Raw genomic sequence first — 25874 nt, forward strand, 5'->3', positions numbered from 1 at the left:
AGCTGAGTTTTGCTTTACATGTTTATTATTCTTGGTCAAGATTGCCAGAATTTTCCATCCCTTTACATTTGTCTGACTTCTTTTTCTTTTTCTCTGTTGTTATACACAGTCCAGGCTACTTCAAGTATTTTACCTAAGTCTCTGGACTCAGCCCCTTCCAGTTTCTGGAGTTTTTTCTAGGGCTGATTGTCCCATAAATATAGAGGCCAATTGTATAGCTTCTTCTGTGGTGTTTTTTGTTTGCTTGCTTGTGGTTTTGTTTGTTTGGTTTGGTTTTTTTTTTCTCTGGGTCCAAATTAGTATATTTTCTCGCAGTCACCTTCAGTCTTTCCATAAAGGCTGAAGGGGATTCGTTTAGTTCTTGTCTTTCTTACTTCATATAATTTAGACCAATTAATTGCTTTTGGCATTGCATGTCTAACACCAAATAAAATCCACTTCTGATATCTAAACATCCCTCTGGGTCCCAGTTGATTAGGGTCCCACTCAGGATTTGTGGATGGAAAATTCTGATCCACTGTCCCTTGTATAATCCCATTAGCATGAGCTCCTTCCACTTGTTTTCTGGCCGTATTTAGTACCATTTTCTTTTCAGTGTCTTCCAACAAAGTATTCAATATTACTTTGAAATCCTCCCAATCAGGGTTCTGGGTTCTGATTATTGTTTCAAATTGGCAACTCTTTCAAGATCATCTCGATAAGTGCCTGCAGTTTCTTTCCCTGGTCTTAAATCAGTTATTGAGAAGGGAACTTTTACCATTACCAGACCCTCATTACCAACTGCCTGTTGAAGAGGGGCCTGGAGGGGAGCTAATCCGTCTCCTCCCCCTCTTCCCCTTGTCCTCCCAGCAATTGGGCTGAATCCTTCCGCCTCCCCTTCCACAGGAGGGACGGAAGCATTATTGGCCCCCAGATTTTGATCCCCTCGATCATTTCCTAACCTTCTGCGAGGTGCAACCAATAATTCAACATCATCATCTTCAAATTCACATTTAAAACACCGTTTACCAATATCACAAACTGAGCAACCTTTTCCAAATTCTTATCAGGTTCCTGCCCCTTTAACGCCATTATCGCAGAACTAGGTGAAACCAATTCACATTGCCTTTGCCATTCCGGATGATTTCGCAGTGTGAAAAACAAATCTACATATGCCATTTCATTCCATTTACCTTCCCTCTTACAAAATAACATTAGTTGCAAAATTGTATTATACTGCAACGTCCCATTTTTCGGCCACTTTTCCCCATTTTCTAAAGTATACAGTGGCCACCAGTGATTACAATATTCAATTAACTGTTTCCGAGTCAGAGGATCAATATTTCCCAAATCCTTCCAGTGTTCCAGAATGCATCCCAGTGGTGTTTTTCATGGGATTGATTTTTTACTCGGAAAAGTACCCATCTCCCAAGGACTCAGTGGTTGTGATTGTGCACTATCACAAGCACTAGTCAGAGGGGCCCTAACCCGTGTTAGAACTCCCTCAAGGATTTCTCTTGGTGCGGGCCTGTCCCACCACGGTGGTAAGAGAAATCTCAACCTTGGAGGCTTCCCCTCCCCTCTGGGCCCTGCTCCACAGGCTTTCGCCTAGCAGAGACTTTTTACCTGAGACGTCTCCCCAGCCCAACTCTGCGCAGTTTTCACCGCGCCTTACGAGCAGGCCTCCCGTCCACGGGGCTCCTTGAATATTCAAATCAAATAAGAATGCCTTTACCTCTCCCAGGGGTCTTGCTCAGAGCTCTTCGGTCCGGGGATCGGAGGTTCTCCCCGAGAATTCCCCGGTGCCGGCTGGAGGTCCTGCGATCCCACGGATCCGTCGAGGTTCAGAAGCAGGGTCCCACCTGGGTCGCCAGAAACTGTCACCGAAATCCGGGAATAAACCTCGTAACACCAATGTAGTGTTAAAAGGCAGGCATTCTTTATTGCAGCGCTGGATGCACGGGGGATAGCTCCACCCAACGTGCATGCCAGGTGATCGCCAACACACAGGTTATGTAGGATCAAAACATACATATTCATCATTTTTCTCAGAAAAGGCAGTCCTATGATAATCATTTCTTAGAATTCATTTCCATATTCTCCTCCCCGTCACGCATGCTCAGTGATTTGAGTCGGTGGTCCTCAGGGGTCTCTGGTGGTCGTCAGTGGTCTTGCACCCGTGTCCGCTGGATGACCCCCTTCGTGCAGGCATGCGCAGTACCCTTGTTGTGCAGGTACATCTGCACCTGTCCTTACTTTATAAGATTGATATTCCCGGGCCTATTGTCCGGTTGGGTAGGGACTGTACAAGGAACATAGCAGCATTGTATCTTGACACGGTCATCTTGCCACTTGCCATGGTTAGCTAGCTTCATTACCTATTACCTTGGTTACAAACTAATTATCTCAACCTGATTCTATAGTTTCTATTTCACGGCCCCTATCCTACGGTTACACCCTGTAGACTGGCCCAAAAATAAAGAAACTAGTTGTTGTATTCCTACCTCTGACCCAGGGTCCAGTGGTGTATTACGGCGCATTACGTCCCTCAGTCGATCCAGGAATTCGGATGGTGACTCGGAAGGCCCTTGCTTAATTGCATATAGTGCTGACCAATTTATGGTCTGGGGAATGGCTCTTTCCATTCCTTTTGAAATCCATCCCTGATATGCCCGCAATTTCTCCATATGGGCGGACCTATTTGCATCCCACTTTGGGTCCTGAAGGGGGAAGTATTCTTTAACGTCTCCTCCTGAGACTTTATAATGGTCCTCAGCCAGATCCCCTGCAGTTTTAAAAATCAATTGTTTTTTCATCTCGCTCATACATTCTAACAATAATTGTATGTCATTCCAATCAGGGTTGTGTTGCTTTACGATAAACTGAAAATGTTTGGTCACACTCACCGGATCGTTCCTGTAATCCTTAGCAGCCCTTTTCCATGCCTCTAAATCGATTGTGGAAAAAGGTACCTTGATCAGCATTGTCCCACCATCAGGTCCTACTGCTTCCCGGAGAGGTGCCTGCAGGACCGTCAGGCCGGGCTTCCGCCTAGTACGGGAGGATACAGGGCTAGTCGGGGGAGTGGAGGTTCTGTCCGAGTCCAGATCCTGCTCCTGCGATCGAGGGGGAGGCTTAAACAAATCGGTTAGATCTTGTTCTAGTGCCTGGCGGTTTTTGTTTACGTTTGTACATCTTTGTCCAATACTACATGCCAGCTTCAGCTTGCCTTTAAGTTCCTTGTTACTCTCTCTTTCAAGGGCAAGTACCATAGGGTCCTGTGGTGGCACCATCCCACAGTCCCTTTGCCACTCCGGATGATTTCGGAGGGTGAAAAACATATCTGCATATGATACTTCATCCCATTTTCCTTCCCTTCTTAAAAACAGCATTAATTGCAAGATAGTGTTATAATCAATTGACCCATTCAACGGCCATTTGGCTCCATCTTCCAGTTTGTACAGCGGCCACCACTGATTACAGTACTTAATAAGGGTCTTCCTGCTCTCTGTGCCTCCAGTCCCAGCAATTTCCTTCCAGTGAGCAAGTACACAGCCTAGGGGACTCTTTTTTAGAATGCCTCCCTGGGTATTGCCCATCCTAATAATTTCTTTTTCCTTTTTCACAAACTCTTTCCAGATACCTTCTCTATCAGTTTTAATTTCCACACAAACCTCCTCTTACAAATCCCCATGGTTCTCTTTCAATCCTTTTTCCCAGACATCCCCAAATTTATGGGATTAGGTCTTTTGTTGTTTTGTTTTGTTTTGTTTTTTTTTTACACGCAAACTTTCCTATTTTGGATTCTTGATAAGTCCTTTCCCAATCACAAAGCTGGGGATTTTGGGAAAGCACTTAGGACATTCAGCTTTCTGCCTTCCAGATAAACAATACCACCTTTCCTTACAAAACGAACACTCTAACAAGACCCAGGCCGAATGCCAATTTTCACATAATTTGTTAGTAAGCCCACACACAAAACAAGGAATCACCCTCCATCAATATGGGGGTTTAAAAAAGGTATCATCTGGGACAGGTTGTTCCCAATTTAGGGCTACTATCTGTCCAATTGGTGTTAAATACGCTCTTCTTAATAAAATCCGCTCCTCTCCCCTCCTTATCCAGTTCCCTCCTTCGTTAAAATACTCCCAAGGTTCGAGCCCAAACCACTGAAGGAGTGACTCCCTCCGTCCTGCCACTTTGATGATCAGCCAGGCCTCCGATACTTAGGAGATTGACTAAACACCGCAGCAGCCCAACTTACATATATCAAAAACATTTACAGATCTTACAAACATGGTTCATCTTGTAGGTCCGGCCTGCTGGAATACACCTGTTCAATAGTGGTTACACAATCATGTTGCAGTTCATCAGACTCAGAGATTGGGAGTGAGGTGGCAGGATTCCAGGTGGAGGTCAAAGAAAGTATGACACCATCTTGTTCTAACAGCACAGCTTGGCATTTAGCTAACCTACTCGGGGATATCCAGTGGTGTCCCTTATTTTCAAGGAGAGACGATATAGCATGAGGTACAAATACAGTAATTGGTTGGCCCAGGGTTAGTTTTTGAGATTCCTCAATTAGGGTTACAGTCGCCGTTACTGCTCGCAAGCAGGCGGGCCAACCTTTACTGACCTCATCCAGTTGTTTGGAAAAGTATCCCACTGGTCTCTTCCAGCTTCCCAATTTCTGTGTCAGCACCCCCAGTGCCACTTGTTGTCTCTCATGTACATATAACTGAAAGGGTTTTCTCAAGTTTGGGAGCCCTAGGGCAGGGGCTTCCATCAGTTTTCTCTTAATTTCATCAAAACTTTTATGACATTCCGGTGTCCATTCTAAAAACCCTTCAGTTCCTTTAATAGCAGCATACAATGGTTTGGCAATTAGTCCGAAATTAGGAATCCATAGCCGACACCACCCAGCCATTCCTAAAAATCCCCTTAATTGTTTCTTTGAAGTAGGTACAGCAATTCTGCAAATGGCCTCCTTTCTTTCAGCACTCAGTTCTCTGTGTCCTTGCAGAACTTCAAATTTCAAAACTTCAACTTGAAGACTCGGCAGCCTGCTAAAGCTAGAAAATTCAGCAAGCTGATTGTGGCTTCCAAACACTCTTCATAAGTATCAGAGCCAATCAACAAGTCATCTACATACTGTAACAGTGTGATGGCGTTATACTCACTGTGCCATTGTTCTAGTTCCTTCGCCAATGCATTACCAAACAAGGTGGGGCTATTTTTGAATCCTTGGGGAAGGACAGTCCAACAGGGTTGCATCTTCCCTCCTGTAGTCAGGTTTTCCCATTCAAAAGCAAAAATGGTCTGACTCTGTTCATCCACAGGTATACAAAAGAAAGCATCCTTCAAGTCCGGTGCTGTAAAATAAGTATTGCTATCAGGAACTGAGGCAAGGAGGGTGTAAGGATTTGGAACCACGGTGCACATCTATAGTTCTCGCGTTAACTTCTCGTAAATCTTGTACCAGTCTATCTTCCTGGGAGTGAGGTTTCTTTACAGGCAAAATGGGAGTTTTAAATTCCGATTGACATTCCCTTAGCTGTCCGTGTTCTAAAAAAAGAATTTATTGTAGGTTCCAGTCCCTTCCGAGCTTCCAATTTAATAGGATATTGTTTCTTTCTTACCAGCTGGGCTCCTGGTTTCAGTTCAATCTTTACTGGAGTCACATTTTCCTGGAGTTCCCGAGGACCACGCTATAGGTATTACTGCGTCCAACACTTCATCGGGAATATCTCCCTTTCTGTAGGATTCTTCTCGGTTAGTAGGCATATGTGAGCTCTCCACACATTCTCTGGGGGAATATGTAACTGAACAGAATCTTCAGAGAAGGTTAATTGTGCATTTAATTTACAGAGTAAACAACATATTAAACAATTTCATATTGCTAGCATCCTCCAGATCCAAATCTGTCCATTTTCGAGCTGCCTCACACAATCTTTCATAAAAAGCAGATGGGTTTTCTTTGTCTCCTTGCCTTATTTCATACAACTTAGATAAATTTTTGGGCTTTTCTACCCCCTTTTGGATTCCGTACAGAATTAGTTCTTGGTATTCCTTTATTCCCTGTAATCCTTTATCTGTATTAGGATCCCATCCTGGATCTTCCCTCGGGAGATATATGTCAGCATTAGGTACTCCTCCATGCTTCTGGTACAATCCTTCCCTAGCTTTTTCTAAGACTGTCCTCCTTTCCTCATGGGTAAACAAATATTCCATAAGGGCTTGTATATCTCTCCAATTAGGATCATGAGTCATCATCACAGTCTTAACTGTGCTATACATTCCCTCCGGAATATTCCGGTAAGACCCTGTTTCCAGTGTAATAAGTCCAAAGTGGTAAATGGTACATGAACATACACCGGGGCTCCATCAGGTCCTACAGCCTGTCTAAGAGGGGCCTGGAGTACAGCTCTCCGTCTCTGTCCCTTAGTTCTTCCAGAAACAGGACCAGTAATTTCCTTTTCCTCCTCACTTGTGGAATCTGATTCTAATTGTTTCGGGGGGGGCTACCAATAGCTGAACATCTTCCTCCGTGTCTTCTGACCTGGTTTTTCCCATCTTACAATCGGTACAACACATAAACTCTTTTCTTTTCTTGCAATCAGTATAACACAAACACTCTTTTTTCCCTTTTCTTTCTTTTCCTCGGTTAAAGGACATATTCCCTTCTGGTATTCCAAATCCATCAAACCATATTTCTTTCTAACATTCCAATCACTTCTCAATGCAAAGAACAAATCTGCATATGCTATCTCATCCCATTTCTCATTTCTTTGACAAAACAACATTAATTGAAATATAGTATGATATTTCAAAGACCCATTTTCAGGCCATCTTTCACCATTATCCAATTGATATTGTGGCCACCATTGATTACAATACTGTTTTAATTTATCCCTAGTCATGGGGTTCCCTCCAAATTTACTCCAATTCTTTAGGATGCATCTTAAGGGAGAACAAAGAGGAACCTCCTTGGAAGCAGTGGAACCCATTTCAGTACCAAACAAAAGAATTTCCTAACCCAATGTTTCATACACCAAAATTCCAAATACAAAATGAGGGATCTCTCCCCTACGTTACTTAATACAATGTGTAGAAACAAACCAACGCTGCTGCTGCCTATTTTTCTGATGCATCTTATGCAGAGCTTAAGCAAAGAACTGCTTCCTTAAGAAGTTTCGCTTCCCCCCCCCTTTTCCTCTTAAATATCTCTTTGAAATAGCATTGAAATCTTTATTTAGGCTGGACATTAGGAAGCATTTCTTTACCAAGAGGGTGGTCAAACACTGGAACAGGCTTCCTAGAGAGATGGTCGATGCCTCAAACCTGTCAGTGTTTGAGGAATTTGGACAATGCCCTTAATAACATACTTTAACTTGGTCAGCCCTGATTTGGTCAGGCAGTTGGACTAGATGATCGTTGTAGGTCCCTTCCAACTGAAATAGTCTTTTTCTTTTCTTTTCTCTTCTTTTCTCTTCTTTTCTCTTCTCTCCTCTCCTCTTTTCTCCTCTTTTCTGTTTTCTTCCCATAACATTCTTCATGCATCTTAATATTTGCTTCCTTTTTGAGCATCACTACAGAGTAATTAGTAACACGTCTGTGGGGAAAAGGAAGTATTTATATATATGTGAGATGCTTATAGTTAGGCATGTGTATGTGTGTACCAAAATAGGAAGTTAGAAGTTTGGTGTCATAAGCCATAGTACAATCATTCAAAAGTAAGATTTTGCTAGGTATTTAAGAGATTTTATTTGGGTGATTGATGATCAAGTACATAGTCTGCTGATACAGGACAGTAGATATATTGAAAGTGCCAAAGAAGAGAGAGGGGAAATGTATTCCTCTCCCCCTCCAAAAAGAACACCCAAACTGTTGCTATTTGCTAAGTTTTTCTTCTGTTTTAGAACTACTGGTGATGAGAAATAAGGGACTATAACTTCTCATTTTGTAGCAATGATTTTAGACCCACTCTATAGTCAGAAATAAAGACAAATTATATAATAATTTATGTGCTGTTTTGTTACTTTGAAACATGTATGTTTGCCATACCATAGTTTTAATTTCCCTTTGCTATTTCTTTTAGTATATCTAGTATCTGAATTTTCAATTTTTTTTCATTTCAATAGACTGAGAGAGCAAGAAAGAAAAGAAGCAGAAGCAGCTAGTCATAAAGAAATAGAAGAATGGGAAAAGTCACTTTTAGCTCAAGCAGCACCTACAAGAATAGAGACAATGTGGGAAATTCCAGCTATTGGTCATTTCCTCTGTTTAGCTCAACAGATTTTAAGCTTACCTGAAATAGTGTTCTATGAATTGGAGCGTTGTCTTCTGATGCCTCAATGTAATGCTTTTTTATCTAAAATAATGACTTCTTTGTTAAGTCCTCCTCATCACAGATCTACCTTGCATCGAAAACCAATCCTTCCTTATGGGACTTGGGAAGCAGCACTTAGACAGAAAGTACAGCAGTGGTATACTGTTGTAGGGCAAACTGACAACCCCAATGACTGTGCTGAAAAACTTGGGCTATGTCCCCAGTTTTTTGAAGTCCTTGGAGAAGTTAATCCTTTGGAAGAAAAATCATTTCATGAGCTTCCATTCTACCAAAAAGTGTGGCTGCTAAAAGGTCTCTGTGACTTTGTTTATGAAACACAAAAAGATGTCCAGGATGCTGTGCTAGGTCAGCCCATCCATGAATGCAGAGAAGTAATCCTTGGTTATGACTACTTGGAGAATGCTTATGTTCATTTTCCACAGTTTTGTGGTGCAGATGTTCGGATTTACAGGCAAAAACCTCTTCAGGCCCCAGAATTTCCAACTCATGCCATCAAAGTAAAAAAAGTACCACAGAATAAATTTGAGAACGTAAAATGTGACCCTGTAAACAAAAGCAATGAGGAAGTTGCATCTGATGGTAGAGAAGAGCTGCTACCTTGTACCAACACAGAACCAGGGAAAAATGTTAATTACAGTGTTTACTGTCCAGGGAAAAAAAATCACTTGGATAGCTTTAGTGACATCTCATAAAAAATAAAACTTAACTGTGAAATAAAATCTCAAAGAGTCTATGACATCAAAAACAATGGTTGTTATAAAAAGAACTTGGTGAAAACAATTAGTTCAGGAGAGATTGTTGGCTTTGGGGAACTATTTAGCACAGGAGAAAATAAGGTTGTAGAAAATGGGGAAAACTGTGATGAAACTTGCATAGTAAAAACTGAGCCCAGCCTGTCAAAAGAGAATACCCTGAAAACCTGCCAAATGCATATCAATGACAGTCATAATGACAATCCAGACATGACTTGCCACAAAATTGCTAAAGAAACACTGCTGGAGAACTCATTGCAAAGTAATAAGAAACTAAAACTTACTAAAATGCTGACAAAAAAGAAGAAAAAGAAAAAAAAGAAATCAAAAGCTGCTTTAAATGAAAATCTACAAAGAAAACTTGATGACTTGCAAAAAAAGCATGAGATTCATCCTCATTCATTCAAATCTTATAAACCTGAGAAGCAGAAGAAGTTGTTTGTAATCAAAAAGACAGCGAAACATGAGCACGAATCTGGTAAATTGATTTTTTGTTTACTGCACTAAAAATAAGGGAAACGTTGGGGGCTTATTTTGGTTTTTTTAGTGTATTAGAAGTTGTTATTGGCTGAAGAGGTCACATTTTACTTTGAACTGGGATAGTGTTATTTTATTACATGTCTCTGATATTAATTTTAATGTAAGTTTCCAATTTCATAATACAAGCATATAAAACAGGCTCAACAGTTGATTGAACCATGATTCATGTGCAGACAGAGAGAACATAATTAATTGGGAGATTTTTTTTTTACAAAAAGTATCTAGGACAATGAATCTGTTTCAGAGTGCATAGTTTAACTTGTAGCAATTGTGGAAATATTTGTCCCCTTTCTGACAGTATTACCTCATGCTAGTCGCAGAGAAATGTAGAGCCAATCATGTGAGGTCATGATTTTATTAGTAGAACTGTGTAATCTTAATTGCCTAGCAGTACAGATTTGACCACAAGCCCATGATCACATTTCTGCTAAATTAGCCAGACCACTTAATACAGACTTTCTGTGAGTAGTATTTTTTAATTACAGATACAGCTCAACTAGACATTCTTATAACTTGAGTGGTACAGATGAGTTATACTTGATCCAGCAAGTTTTCCAGGATAAAATTATCTTCAAAAAAAATTTTTTTACAATTCTGAAATTAATAAAGTTACAAAGTGCTAAACCAGTACAAATTATCATGTGACTGAAGTGGTTTTGGTTTAGCATGAAGCGCCCTAAAGCTGGATCTTCCATCTTGTTGAAGAATGGGCCAAGATATATGTTATGTTTTAATTGTTTCAAACATGGCATTTATGAAAGCAGCAGCAGGTTTACTTTCAGGATACTGTAATACTGTTGTATTGGGTTTACATGGCAAGGTTTTGGTGGAGGAGCTGCAGGGGTAGCTTCTGTGAGAAGAGATTGGGGCCACATCTAGAGTACCGTTCTGGGCTCCCCAGTACAAGGAAGATAGGGAACTACTGGAGACAGTGCAGCGGAGGGCTACAGAGATGATGTGGTGGGTTGACCCTGGCTGGAGGCCAGGTGCCCACCAGAGCCGCTCTATCACTCCCCTTCCTTAACTAGACAGGGGAGAAAAGGTATAATGAAAGGCTTGTGGGTCAAGATAAGGACAGGGAGAGATCACTCATCAATTACTGTCACAGGCAAAACAGACTGAACTCAGAGAGGAAATTCATCTAATTTATTACCAAGCAAAACAGAGTAGAGGAATGAGAAATAAAATCAAATCTTAAAACACCTCCCCCCACCCCTCCCATCTTCTCGGGTTTAACTTAACTCCTGATTTCTAGCTACTCCCCCCAAGCGGCACAGAGGGACAGGGAATTGGGGTTGCAGTCAGTTGATCACATGTTGTTTCTGCCGCTCCTTCCTCCTCAGGGGGAGGACTCCTCATGCTCTTCCCCTGCTCCAGCATGAAATCCCTCTCAGGGGAGACAGTCCTCCATGAACTTCTCCAACGTGAGTCCTTCCCATGGACTACAGTTCTTCACGAACTGCTCCAGTGTGGGTCTCTCCCACGGGGTGCAGACTTTCAGGAGCAAACTGCTCCAGCGTGGGTCCCCCATGGGGTCACAAGTCCTGCCAGCAAACCTGCTCTGGCGTGGGCTCCTCTCTCCACGGATCCACAGGTCCTGCCAGGAGCTTGCTCCAGCCTGGGCTTCCCACAGGGCCACAGCCTCCTTCAGGTGTCTCCACCTGCTCCGGCGTGGGGTCCTCCATGGGCTGCAGGTGGAATCTCTACACCCCCTCATCCTCCCTCCATGGGCTGCAGGGGAACAGCCTGCTTCACCATGGTCTTCACCACGGGCTGCAGGGGGATCTCTGCTCCGGTGCCTGGAGCACCTCCTCCCCCTCCTTCTGCACTGACCTTGGTGTCTGCAAAGTTATTTCTCACATCTTCTCACTCTTCTCTCTGGCTGCAAAAGCTCCTTCTAAGTTGTGTTTTTCCTTCTTAAATATGTTATCACAGAGGTGCTACCACTGTCGCTGATTGGCTCGGCCTTGGCCAGTGACGAGTCCATCTTGGAGCTGACTGGCATTGTCTCTATCAGACACAGGGGAAGCTTCTAGCAGCTTCTCACAGAAGCCCCCCCTGTAGCCCCCCCCTCCCCCCCACTACCAAAACCTTGCCATGCAAACTCAATACAGATGATGAGGGGACTGGAGCATCTCTCGTATGAGGAAAGGCTGAGAGAGCTGGGTCTGTTTAGCCTGGAGAAGAGAAGACTGAGAGGGGATCTCATCAATACTTATAAATATCTAAAGGGAGGGTATCAAGAGGATGGGGCCAGACTCTTTTCAGTGGTGCCCAGTGACAGGATAAGGGGCAACAGGCACAAACTGGAACACAGGAAGTTCCATCTGCATATGAGGAAAAACTTCTTTACTTTGAGGGTGACAGGGCATTGGGCAGGCTGCCCAGAGAGGTTGTGGAGTCTCTTTCTGGGGAGATACTCAAAACCCGCCTGGATGCGATCCTGTGCAACCTGCTCTAGGTGATCCTGCTTTAGCAGGGGGGTTGGACTAGATGATCTCCAGAGGTCCCTTCCAACCCCTACCATTTTGCGATTCTGTGATTGTCTGGGTGTCCCCGTGCCAAACACAGCTGAATCTAGCAATGGACCCATAGCTGACTGAAGCTGAGCCAATCAGCAATGCTGGTGGTACCTCTGTGATAAGGGTTGAGATAATGACAGATCTGACTAGAGAGTGTTAAAAAAAAGGTGTTATAAGTATTTATAACATTATTTAAACAGTTACTTATCACAATGGTGGTTTGTTTGTTCACATAGCTGTGATATGTAAACTCTTACTTGCTGTATGTATTCCCTGTGGTGCTATTTATCACCTCTAGGAGAGGGATCAGGATTCTCATTTTGCTGTACTGTGTGATATCGACTTACAATATGATAACATCACTGGTCATGAGGTTAAGCTGGTATTTGTACGTGGCATTGCTATCATGTCCATACCTGAGATGACATCTCTCAGAACTGATTAATAATCACACCCAATCTATGAGAAAGATGGGGAGGGGTGATACTTTCTCCTGCTCTTTCACCTCCCCTTTTTCCTTCAGGCTGGTTACAGAAGCTTTTGAGAATTTTGAATACCCTTGGGATGTTCAAGATAGCATGCTGTTCCTGCTATGTCTCCTGAATATGTTTCAAGTCTTGTTTAAGGTTACAAAAAATTGTTTTAATAATACCACCCAGAGATCTGCCCTGAGGCGAAATAGTCATGGGTGGCATGGCATGTGGGAGGATATGGGCAGGTGTCTAGAGAACTTCTCACCCCCAATGATTTGGAGCTTCACTCCCAAACCACTACAGGACCCTGATAAAGTGATAGAATATTTGAAAGGAAAATACTGTGGCTATTCCAAGGAGGCACAACTTATCATACTGTGCTAGGCCTTGGCCAGTATCTGTCAAACAGTGCTTGATATAAGGCAGTCCCCTCAGTGGGAAGAGAGAGAAAACAGACCAACAGGCACTGCAGGTACCCTAACCCTGGCAACAGGCACTGTGGCTACTCAAACCCTGGCGACAGGAAGCGCAGCTGAACGAAAAAACCAACCTGTGCGGGTATCAGTCGCCTCTACACAGAAGAAGAAATACAGGATGATGATGAACCAGGACCATCAAGAGAACAGGAGGAAGAGGTAGAACCACAGGTAATCAGCCAATCCCTGTCCCTGAGTGAGCTGCAAGATACGTGGAAAGATTTCAGTCGCCTTCCAGGCGAGCACATCATTATCTGGCTGCTCCGATGGTGGGATAATGGAGCCAGTAGCCTGGAATTAGAGGGTAGGGAAGCCAAGCAGCTGGGATCCCTGTCTAAGGAAGTGGGCATTGACGAGGCAATTGTGAAAAAGACACAAGCCCTCAGCCTCTGGAGGTGACTCCTGCCAAGTGTGAAGGAAAGGTGTCCCTTCAGTGAAGATGCTGTACGTTGGCCAGGCATGTGGACCACCATGGAGAGAGGTATCCAGTACCTGAGGGAAGTGGGATGGAAAACCTACCTCACAACTAGAGGCATGGGTACGTGAATTGCAAGGAAAAAATCTCAAATGGAGGTACTTCCAGAAAAATTGCTGCTCCAGCTTCCAGTGGGAAGTTCCCCAGACAGAGTAGGAGGACTGATCTTACTTCTGATCTTATGGAAGGAGCTTCTGATTCGTAATTACAAGCAGTGCGTAACAAGGATGAGACTTAAACCCATATACGCCACACGAATCCATTCATCGGTAATGAATATGATGACCAGGCCTAGAGGGCTCTGCCTCCAGCCAGGTGAAGGAAAGGGACAACAGGGTTTACCGGCCTGTGTGGATTCGATGGCCTGGAGTGTCAGACCCCTAGGAGTATAAGGCTCTAGTAGCAAGGACCTGCACATGGGTCAGGGAAATCCCAAACACAACTACAGGCTGGGTGGAAAATGGATTGAGAGCAGCCCTGAGGAGAAGGACTTAGGGGTAATGAAAATCTCAACATGAGCCAGCGATGTGTGCTTGCAGCCCAGTGAGCCAACCGTATCCTGAGCTGCATCAAAAGAAGTGTGACCAGCAGGTCGAGGGAGGTGATTCTCCCCTTTTACTCTGCTCTTGTGAGACCCCACCTGGAGTACTGTCTTCAGCTCTGGGGCCCCCTGCAGAAGAAAGACATGGACCTGTTGGAGTGAGTCCAGAGGAGGGCCACAAAGATGATTGGAGGGATGGAGCCCCTCTCCTATGAAGACAAGCTGAGAGAGTTGGGATTGTTCAGCCTGGAGAAGAGAAGGTTCCAGGGAGACCTTATTGCAGCCTTCCAGTATCTGAAGGGGGCCTACAGGAAAGATGGGGAGGAACTCTTTATCAGGGAGTTTAGTGATAGGACAAAGGGTAATGGTTTTAAACTGAGAGAGGTTAGATTTAGATTAGATGTTAGAAAGAAATTCTTTACTGTGAGAGTGGTGAGGTACTGGAACAGGTTGCCCAGAGAAATTGTGGATGCCCCATCCCTGGAAGTGTTCAAGGCCAGGTTGGATGGGGCTTTGAGCAACCTGGTCTAGTGGAGGGTGTCCCTGCCCATGGCAGGGGGCTTGGAACTAGGTGATCTTTAAGGTCCCTTCCAACCCAAACCTTTCTATGATTCTATGATTCTAAATGCATGCAGCATGGGAAACAAGCAGGAAGACAGGCAAGGATGATGAGGAGCAGTTGCCCTTTATGTGAAGGAGCAGCTTGGATGTATGGAGCCCTTCTGTAGGCTGCATTGCAATCTGACTGTGAACTTGTGATTCAAGATCAGAGGTGAGGCCAGTAAGGATGACATCATGGTAGGAGTTTGCTACAGACCCTCTGATTAGGGTGAGGAAGTAAATGAAGCATTCTTTAAGCAACTGAAAGAAGTCTTTATATCACAGATCCTGGTTCTTAGGAGAGGCTTTAACCTCTCTGACATCTGCTGGAAAGGCAACATGGAGAGATACAAGCTGTCAAGAAGATTTCTGGAGGGTATCAGAGATTAACTTCTTGATACAGACTTGGATGCACCAAGCAGAGGTAACACACAGCTGGATCTGCTGTTCACTAACAAGGAAGAACTGATTGGGGAATGTGGTCAGCAATGGTAGCTTTGGCTATAGTGACCATGAAACAGTGGAGCTCAAGATCCTTAGGGAATGAGGAAAGAGTAGCACAGTACAGACCCAGGCCTTCAGGAGAGCAGGTTTCAGCTTATTCAGGGAACTACTCAGTAGGATCCCATGGGAGGCAACTCTGAAAGGCAAAGGAGTTCAGGAAAGCTGGCAGGTCTCTAAGGACCACATTCTCCAAGAAAGAAAAAAGGTCCATCACAATATTCAGGAAGACAAGTAGATGTACCATGAGACCAGTTTGGCTAAGCAGGGAACTCATGGTAGAGCTCCAATGCAAAAAGAGAGCAGGGACAGGTTACAAAGGAGGAATTTAGAAACACTGCCCAGGCATGTAGGGATGTTCTCAGGAAAGCAAAACTCAGCTGGAGATGATGCTCACAGGAGAAGTCAAGGGCAACAAGAACTTCTACCGTTACCTTAGCAATAAAAGGTTGAACAAGGAAACTGTGAGTTGTTGTTGTATGGGCCAGGTGATTTGGTGACAGTAGATGCAAATAAGGTTGAGGTACTTAATGCCTTCCTTGACTTATTCTTTACTGGTGAATTCTCCTGGACCCCTCTTCTCTTCAGGACCATGTCCAATGGATTTCTTCCAAGCAGTTCTGTAAACAGGTCAAATTCTACTTTCCTGAAGTTGCCTGTTGTTCCTAGCTGTATGACATAGTTACTTGAGAAGTTATATGTGATATATTAACCCTGATACTTTGTGAAGTAAACCAATTACCTTAGGTTGAAGGAGTATGGTGGGTTTTTTTTGTTTGAACATCTATATTATTACATAGTTCAGTTGGGTGGGAATTGCTTATGGGAAGGCATTTGCTTTCTTCAGAAATGTGTGATTTTTGCCACAGTTGAAACCAGACTGCTATAAAAGATGAAACTGTAATCTGCTTTCACATGTTAATTTTGAGGAAATGGCCTCAAGTTGCACCAGAGGAGGTTTAGATTCAATATTAGGAAAACTTTCTTCACTAAAAGGGTTGCCAAGCACTGGAACAGTCTACTCAGGGAAGTGGTTGAGTCACCATCCCTGGACGTATTTAAAACATGTGTAGATGTGGTGCTTAGGGACATGGTTTAGTGGTGGACTTGGCAGTGTTAGGTTAACGGTTGGACTTGATGATCTTAAAGGTCTTTTCCAACCAAAACGGTTCTATGATTCTATGTGGGGATTTCTGAAAACTGTTTCTGCTTTGAGAATATATTTTAATATAATCTACAGAGATTCCAGAGCCTAGTGTGTAGATTACTTTGCAGAAGTATCAGAGGAAAAAAATTACAGCTAAGTTATATTATTTCCAAAATTTGTGGATTAAGTTCTGGAGCTTGCTCCACTCAGAACAGTAGTATGAATGTGGGGTTTTTTTCTATGAATTAACGTAATATTACAATAATTGTATTAATTTTGGGGGGTTGTAGTGGGGTTGTTCTTAGAGGAAAGGGGAGGCCTGCTATTTGCAGATGCTTATAGTTTAGTGTTTGATTTGGTTAAGTCTGTTTCTGATTCATCATGCTTATCTGACTTGTTATCAGCAATCTATTAATTATAATGTAACTTTCAAGGCTGTATGTAATTGTTTTATTAATGAAGGGCAAGAAACAACATTCTAAAGCTTTTCTCTTTTAATCTTACAAGGAAAAAAATCCATATCTAAAAAACCATTCAAGAAGAAGAAGAAAGCTGTTGCAAAGTCTACTGTACCAGAATTTCAGGTAAATTATTTTAGTTTTTAAGTACTCGAAATCTGAATGTTTTAAGTAATTCCCTCAGTGGTTGACTGAGATCACAGAAAATATAGTTAAAGGTGAATCTCATTTTTCCAGTTGCAGCTAAGCAGATTGAAAATTTTAATCTAATAACACTTTCAAATGTGAATTTTACTTTTTCTTGATAGAAAATGTTTTAGCATTTCTATTATGTGCATCTTAACTAGTATTGTGCAACACTATATAACACACCAGTTAAAGCACAGAGCTTGAAAAACTAAGAGATGTTTGTAATTGATACTGTAGATGTTACCAAATATATAGTTTTCATGGATAAAATTACTTGGGTTTTACATGAATATGACATTGATATTTGAGTTGATGAGATGTAGCTTGATCAGGTAAAGGACTTGGAAGAAAAAATTTTAGACTTGCAGACTCCTCTTGTTTTTAGCTATTACCTCTTAGCTATATGTGAACTTTAGACCAGAGAGCACCAAGAGAGTGCTAATTATAATGTGGTTTTTATGATACTATAGCAGAAGTATTTTAGTTAGTATTTCAGCTATATGTCACAATTCATCCATACATGTTTGCTTGAGTTGGAGCTCTCCTATGGTTATAAGTATATCTTTTCATATTCTTTATGTTAAGAAAACAACCTGTGCTATTCCTGGCAGTAAGGCCTCACTAAATTGCAGTTATCCTGCAAAACTCTCAAATTGAATCAGTTTTGTCCATGATGATGTAGTGTTCCAGGTGGGGCTAGTAGAACTTCTAGAGATTAAAATCCCTTAGTAGTGGTTGATGCTAAATAAGGGCCCACATCCTAATGTGCATTGACTTTTGTCTACTGTATTGGATTTGCATGGCAAGGTTTTGGCAGTGGGGGTAGCTACAGGGGTGGCTTCTGTGAGAAGCTGCTAGAAGCTTCCCCTGTGTCTGATAGAGACAATGCCAGACAGCTGCAAGACGGACCCATCGCTGGCCAAGGCTGAGCCAATCAGTGCCTCCATTATAACATTTTTAAGAAGAAAAAAAAACCAAAACCACCCAAAAAAAACCCCCAGCAGCATTTGGGGGTTTAGAGGAGTGAGAAAATGCGAGAGAAACAACTCTGCAGACACCAAGGTCAGTGAAGAAGAAGGGGAAGGTGGTGTTCCAGGTGCGGGAGCAGAGATCCCCCTGCAGCCCATGGAGAAGACCATGGTGAGGCAGGCTGTCCCCCTGCAGTCCATGGAAGTTAACGATGGAGCAGATATCTACCCTGCAGCCCATGGAGGACCCCCAAGCCAGAGCAGGTGAATGCACCTGAAGGAGGCTATGACCCTGTGGAGATCCTGCGCTGGAGCAAGCTCCTGGCAGGACTTGTGGACCTGTGGAGAGAGGAGCCCATGCTGGAGCAGTCTGTTCCTGAAGGTCTGCACCCTGTGGGAGAGATCCGTGCTGTTCATGAAGAACTGCAGTCTGTGGGAAGGACTCAGGTTGGAGAAGTTCATGGAAGACTGTCGCCTGTGGGAGGCCCCCTATGCTGGAGCAGGATAAAAGTGTGAAGAGTCCTCCCCCTGAGGAGGAAGGAGCAGCAGAGACAACGTGTGATGAACTGACCGCAACCCCCATTCTCTGTCCCCCTGTGCCACTCGCAGGGAGGAGGTAGAGAAAAACAGGAGTGAAGTTCAGCCCAGGAAGAAGGGAAGGGTGAGGGGAAGGTGTTTTAAGATTTGGTTTTATTTCTCATTGCTCTACTCTGATTTTATTGATAATAAATTAAATTAATTTTTCCAAGTTGAGTCTGTTTTGCCCATGATGGTAATTGGTGAGTGATCTCTCCCTGTCCCTATCTTAACCCATGAGCCTCTTGTTATATTTTCTCTCCCCTGTCCAGCTGAGGAGGGAGAGTGATAGAGCGGCTCTGGTGGGCACCTGGCATCCAGCCAGGGTCAACCCACCACATCTACATTCTTATGTTAGGGGCTAAAATTGCTCTTGGCAAGTCCAGAAAGTATGCAAAATTTTAAAAATGTGTACATTTTTTTGGCACATTCCCTACATGCATGTTCACTATTAAATAATTATAAATCTTGTGCTGCATTATTAAACTGTTGCTCTGAAAAAAAACCCCTATCCTACAAGGCATAGTCTGTCTAAAAGAATATGGAAAGTTTAACCCAATTTTTTTTTTTTAATCTGTGTAAAAATGTAGGATAATTAAATTTGTAACAATAATCTGGGCACTGTTTGATCAGGCTAAGATCTGTCAATACCAGTAGTGCATCTTTACTAGGGGATGACTTTACCATTTATTTCAAAAGGACAGGCAGGGTAGAAGATTAGGACTACTTTTCTAGCATTTGTGAATATTAAATTGAGTGGGAATACTACTGAAACTTTTAGATACTGCAGTGTAGTGTCATTTCTTGGTGCTCTCTAATTCACATACATGATGGCCGAACTTAATAAAATTATGTAAATGTTTATGTAGCGTTTTTTTAAATCATTTGGTGAGGCACCTCAAGTCTATGCTTGATGTGCGATATGCAAACGGAAGTATTTTTAATAACCATAAGATTATTACTATTCATACATGGACATCATCTTTTTTCATAAAAAACCACACACACAACTTAATTTCTTTATGTACATGCAGTCTACTAACATCCTCACACTGTATAAATCCTTAATGCAAATATACCACTGATACATTATTCATTTTATAGATCCTAGTACTTCAAATCATAACAACCAAACTTTAAAGCTAAATAAATTAGTATTAATTTTAAAATATTTTAATATAATAATATAATATAATTATATATTGTATTAAAATATTAATAATCATATTCAGGAGATAAATGTACTAATAAATCCTAACAGTGAGAATGCCATGTAAAAGAAGTGCATGAGGAAATATATGACTCATTTTCTCTGTTCTTTTTCATAGTTTTAATGTCAAGAACAAAACAATAAACACACAAATTGGCGAACAAAACTCCCTTACTACTTTGTCATCTCAATCCTTAGCTCACATAATGAAAAAAGTGTGTAGATGCAAAGTAAACTGTCCTTACAGAATAAGAACACATGAAAACAGGAATCATATTTTTAACATTCTGAAAATGCAAGTCATATGACAGATGATAAATCATGAGTTTACAAGTTAACTATTGTGTAATCTTTTTTAGAAAAACTGGGTCCCAAGTTACTTAGCAGTGTTTTAAAGATATTACAATAACTATACTGCTACAGAGAAAAGATACTATTTTTTCATGCAAATAAAATACATTCATGTTTGTTAATAAATGCTTTCTTAATGATAGAATCATAGAATCGTTTTGGTTGGAAAAGACCTTTAAGATCATCAAGTCCAACCGTTAACCTAACACTGCCAAGTCCACCACTAAACCATGTCCCTGAGCACCACATCTACACATGTTTTAAATACGTCCAGGGATGGTGACTCAACCACTTCCCTGAGTAGACTGTTCCAGTGCTTGGCAACCCTTTTAGTGAAGAAATTTTTCCTAATATTGAATCTAAACCTCCTCTGGTGCAACTTGAGGCCATTTCCTCTTGTCCTATCACTTATTACTTGGGAGAAGAGACCAACACCCACCTCGCTACAGTCTCCTTTCAGGTAGTTGTAGAGAGCATGAGATTCAACAAGGCTAAGTGTCAGGTCCTGCACTTGGGTCACAACAACCCCATGCAATGCTACAGGCTTAGGGAAGAGTGGTTGGAAAGTTGCCCAACAGAAAAGGACCTGGGATGTTTGTTGATAGCTGGCTGAATATGAGCCAGCAGTGTGCCCAGGTGGCCAAGAAGGCCAACAGCATCCTGGCTTGTATCAGAAACAGTGTGGCCAGCAGGACTAGGTCAGTTGGGGTCAGCTGTCCTATCTGTGTCCCCTCCCAACTTCTTGTGCACCCCCAGCCATCCCGCTGGTGGGGTGATGTCAGAAGCAGAAAAGGCCTTGACTCTGTGTAAGCACTGCTCAACAACAACAAAAACATGTCTATATAACAAAAACATCTCTATATTATCAACACTGTTTCCAGAACAAATTCAAAACATAGCCCCATACTAGCTACTATGAAGAAAATTAGCTCTATCTCAGCTGAAACCAGGACAGAGCCAAAGGTAGAGCCAGTATTTCAGCTGACTCAGGCATGAGATCATCATTCCCCTCCTGGCTATCTCTTTCTTTACTCAGTTCACTCCATTTCTAACTCTGCAGCAACTGATGCAAGAATTCTATGGACAATATCCTTTATTGCTTTATACTTCTGATTCATCCTCAATCCATGGTACATAGAATTAATCTGGGGTCATGTGGGAGGAGGAAAAAAAAGCCAGGTTTAAGACTGGCTATACATGACTATAACTCATTTGGTTGTATACCTTATGATTCAGTTATAATTATATCATTGCTTGACTTTCTAAACTTGTACACTTTTGTAAAATAATAACAGTATAGTATCACAGTTTGTGGGCTTTCTTTTTTTCCCAAAGGAGTGTGAACCATTGAGTGTAATCCAGTTAGCATTTATATGGTTCATTAAGAAGGTTTGGAGTTTTAATATTAGAGGTATATCCTGTGTATATAGAATCTAATAGTTGCTCATAGCAATAGCATAATTATTTAAAACTTTACTTGATAAATGTAGATACTTTTAGTTTGAGTTGCTATATTTTCCTAACCCTCTGAAATGTACACAAACTATGAAAAATTGTAACTGCATTTTCACAGTTTCTCAAATTTTGATATCTTAGTAAAAGTATCTGTTCTATATTTTAATAATGAAATATAACAGTTAGTCCTCTGGAGTTTTGTTTTATTTGTTTGAATTTGTCCAAACTTAAAACTCAATGTGTATTGAAGTCAAAATACATTGTCATGAATTAATGAGCTTTGAAAAAAACAAAAAGTAGCTGGTGTATGTTAATAACCTTTTGCGTTTTGTGTTCTATTTTTATTTGATTTTACTAAAAGATTCCAACATGTCCTGGTTTTGGCTGAGATGATAGAAAGAAAATTAACTCTAATAGCTGGTGTAGTGCTGTGTTTTGGATTTAGGATGAGAATAATATTGATAACACGCTGATGTTTTTAGTTGTTGCTATCTAGCAACAACTATCTAGTTGTAGTGTGTACACTAAGTCAAGGATTTTTCAGCTTCTCACGCCCTGCCAGGTGCACAAGAAGCTGAGAGAGCATAGTCAGGACAGCTGACCCACACTGGCCAAAGGGATATTCCCTACCATATAACATTATGCTCCATATAGAACTGGGGAAGTTAGCAGGGATATAGATTCGCTGCTTGGAAACAGACAGGGCATCAGGTTGTGGGGTTTTTTTTCCTTCCATGTGGTGAGCAATTGCATTTGTGCATCACTTGCTTTATATAGATCCATATATATAAAAAAATAATAATTATTCTCTTCCTTTGTTATCCTATTAAACTGTCTTTACTGAACCCACGGGGTTTTTTTCCATTCTCCTCCCCATCCTCTTGTGTGTGGGGGTTGAGTGAGTGGCTGCATGGTACTTCATTACCGACTGGGGAGATTAGCATGGCTGCTGCATAAGGATGACATGCAGATTTGTGAAGCATTCTATATTTTTGTGAAGCTAGTTCAGTCAGTAGAGCATGAGACTCTTAGTCTCAGAGTCATAGGTTCAAGCCCCACATTGGACACCAAAAAGGACTGTTGTGGTTTAACTGCAGCTGGTTAAACACACAGATGTCATTCCCTTAGTCTATAGGCCATTCCTCTAAAATGTCTGTTGAGATCATTTAGTCCATGGCTTTGGGCTCCATCTGTCATAACAGTCTTTCAGGGCAGGAGAGATGGTGTGTGCTGTTGGATTGTTGCATGCTGCATCTGGAGCTCACAGCTTGGTATATCTGGCACATCACATGCCCATGGTCTGTGGGATGAAGATGTCGATTTCAAGGAAGTTGCTGGGCGCTTCTTGCTGAATCCAGTTCACCATTGCTGCACTTTGCTCGGTTTCATCAAAGTTCATTCTTCATTAATTTGGATGATTCTTACTGGAATACCGTTGATGCAGCATATAGTAATTGTAGCAATGATGACATACAATGGCAGGGTTATTTATCAATTAACATTGTACAATTGAATTTATTGGCTATTCTCACCCAAAATCAAATCCCCTTGAGGTACACATTGGACTTCCCCATCCTTCCACATCACCCACCAAGTGCACCTAGGTCCTTGAGCAAAAGTAGTCCCACAGAAGCTCCTTCCATAAGATCAGAAGTAAGATCAGCCAAATCTGGAAATTCGAAGAGAATCTCTCTTCCTCCCTGTGTTGGATTTGCATGGCATGGTTTTGGTAGTGGGGGGGCTACAGGGGTGGCTTCTGTGAGAAGCTGCTAGAAGCTTCCCCTGTGTCTGATAGAGCCAATGCCAGCCGGCTCCAAGACGGACCCGCCACTGGCCAAGGCCAAGCCAATCAGCGCCTCTGTGATAACATATTTAAGAAAGAGAAAAAACAGTTAGAGAGCGCTTTTGCAGCCAGAGAGAGGAGTGAGAAGATGTAAGAACATCTGCAGACACCAAGGTCAGTGCAGAAGGAGGGGGAGGAGGTGCTCCAGGCGCCGGAGCAAGATTCCCCTGCAGCCCGTGGTGAAGACCATGGTGAAGCAGGCTGTCCCCCTGCAGCAGCCCATGGAGGGAGGATGAGGGGGTGTAGCGATTCCACCTGCAGCCCGTGGAGGACCCCACGCTGGAGCAGGTGGAGGCACCTGAAGGAGGCTGTGGCCCTGTGGGAAGCCTGCGCTGGAGCAAGCTCCTGGCAGGACCTGTGGACCCATGGAGAGAGGAGCCCATGCCAGAGCAGGTTTGCTGACAGGACTTGTGACCCCCTGTGGGGGACCCACGCTGGAGCAGTCTGCTCCTGAAGGTCTGCACCCCGTGGAGGAGACTCATGTTGGAGAAGGTCGTGAAGGACTGTCTCCCATGAGAGGGACCCCACGCTGGAGCGGGGGAACGATGAGTCCTCCCCCTGAGGATGAAGAAGCGGCAGAAACACCGCGTGATGAACTGACCGTAACCCCCACTCCCCGTCCCCCTGTGCCGCTGAGGGGGGCGGAGGTTGAAGCCAGGAGTGAAGTTGAGCCCGGGAAGATGGGAGGGGTGGAGGGAGGTGTTTTTAAGATTTGGTTTTATTTCTCATTCCTCTACTCTGTTTTGCTTAGTAATAAATAAGATGAATTCCCTCTCTAAGTTCGGTCTGTTTTGCTCGTGATGATAATTAGAGAATGATCTCTCCCTGTCCTTATCTCGACCCGTAAGTTTTTTTTTTCATTGCACCTTTTCTCCCCTGTCTGGTGAACCAGGGGAGTGATAGAGCGGCTCTGGTGGGCACCTGGCCCTCAGCCAGGGTCAACCCACCACAGTAGTTTATAGATATTTTTTTTTAAAAGCAATTGTGTATGTGGGTGGGGTTTTTCCCCAAATGTCTCATTATCAAGTGTTTGAAGTGCTTATGTGGTTTTTTGTGTGTGTGATTTTTTTTAGCTTATTTGCACTAGTCTTAATGAGCTCAGGGAATTAATCACAAAGACTGAGAATGAACTCATGCATCTGGAGGACAGAAAAAAGAAATCGGTATGTGACAAAAAAGAAAACTCTTGTATGGATATAAATGTATTTCAGTTATTTGCTGAGGCTTCTCAGCAGAAGACTTTGTCTCATCAGTAATTAACTGCATGGAGCCCCATAAGGGGCTCAATTCACAATGTTTTCATAAGTAAAACTGATAACTACATATCAATGTTTTTGCATTGCCCAAATAGAATGTGGGTAGTGGCAGTATCTTAGAGTTAATTCACTCCTATTAATCATGTGGATATTCTTTCTTGAAGACAGATTCTGATTAACCAAGCAATGATGGGGTAGAGTTCTCACATTTGCTTATGCAGTGCTGATCAAATATTCACATGTACTGACACTCTCATGTAATTTAACATGATTCCTGATACATCCTCTTTTGCAAGCAATTATATTTGGCTTTTTCCTATTCAATTGATGGTCCAGGAAAGAGGTCCTTTCTGGTTTTAGATCAAAGATTGATGGAAAAGTTTTTCTTAGCATACATTGGATTACCTCATAGTTGTGTTAGGACAATTAGTATCCAACACAATAAATAGTAGGTGCCATGCCCTCAACTTCCAGCAGAAGCCGTGCCTGCTACTGACAGTCACATATCCTACTTACCCTGGAAGTCCCTACCCTCTTCTGGTCATATAGTCTGTTTACTCTACCTCCTTTTACACCTGAGGGGCTGCCATTTTATAAAAAGTGTATTGGGTATAAATGGCAAGGTTTTGGTAGCAGGGCAGGGGTGTGGGGTGTGTGGCAGTGGCCTGTGGATAAACCCATGCCAGAGTAAGTACTTTCCTGAAGGGACTGCAGCCCATGGAACCCATGTCAGAACAGAGGAAACAAGCTGTAAAAACAGTATAATGCTCATCATTTTATTGCTAATAATGAAGTAAAAGACCGTCATAGAGCATTTGAACAGGATGATCAAAACCAAGATGTGGAGATATTTTATAGCATGCAACACCTGTTGCTACATTGATATGTTATCAGACCATTTAAAGAATTATAACCATAGCTTCCACAGAACTATCAGAGAATCATAGAATAGCCAAGTTTGGAAAGGACTTCAAAAGATCATCTGTTCCAATCTTTTGTGGGAATGGCAGCTTAGATGAGATTATCTAGAACCCTGTCCAATTACATCTTGAAAACCTACAGTGATGGGGACTCTACCACGTCCCTGGGGAGGTTGTTCCAGTGAATGATTGTTACTGTAAAAAATTTCTTTCTTATCAAAGAGCCAAGCCTGTAGTCAAGAACCCTTTAAACTCTGCTGGGGTTTGGAAAACTGTATACAGGGATGTGATT

General features: G+C 42.4%; 1 protein-coding gene and 1 pseudogene across 1 annotated transcript in view; both read left to right on the forward strand.

Annotated features, from left to right (window-relative positions):
- The window catches only part of LOC142599144 (putative bromodomain-containing protein 10), a 68589-nt gene that overhangs the window by 18531 nt on the left and 24184 nt on the right, over positions 1–25874 (forward strand). The window contains 2 exon segments of the mRNA XM_075738841.1: positions 8121–9559; positions 16864–16940. Of these exon segments, the coding sequence (XP_075594956.1) occupies positions 8121–9559; positions 16864–16940 (1516 nt within the window).
- Positions 22490–22557, forward strand: LOC142599358 (U6 spliceosomal RNA; annotated as a pseudogene).

Source organism: Balearica regulorum, chromosome W (genome assembly GCF_011004875.1).
Source record: "Balearica regulorum gibbericeps isolate bBalReg1 chromosome W, bBalReg1.pri, whole genome shotgun sequence".
NCBI classification, from domain to species: Eukaryota; Metazoa; Chordata; class Aves; order Gruiformes; family Gruidae; genus Balearica; species Balearica regulorum.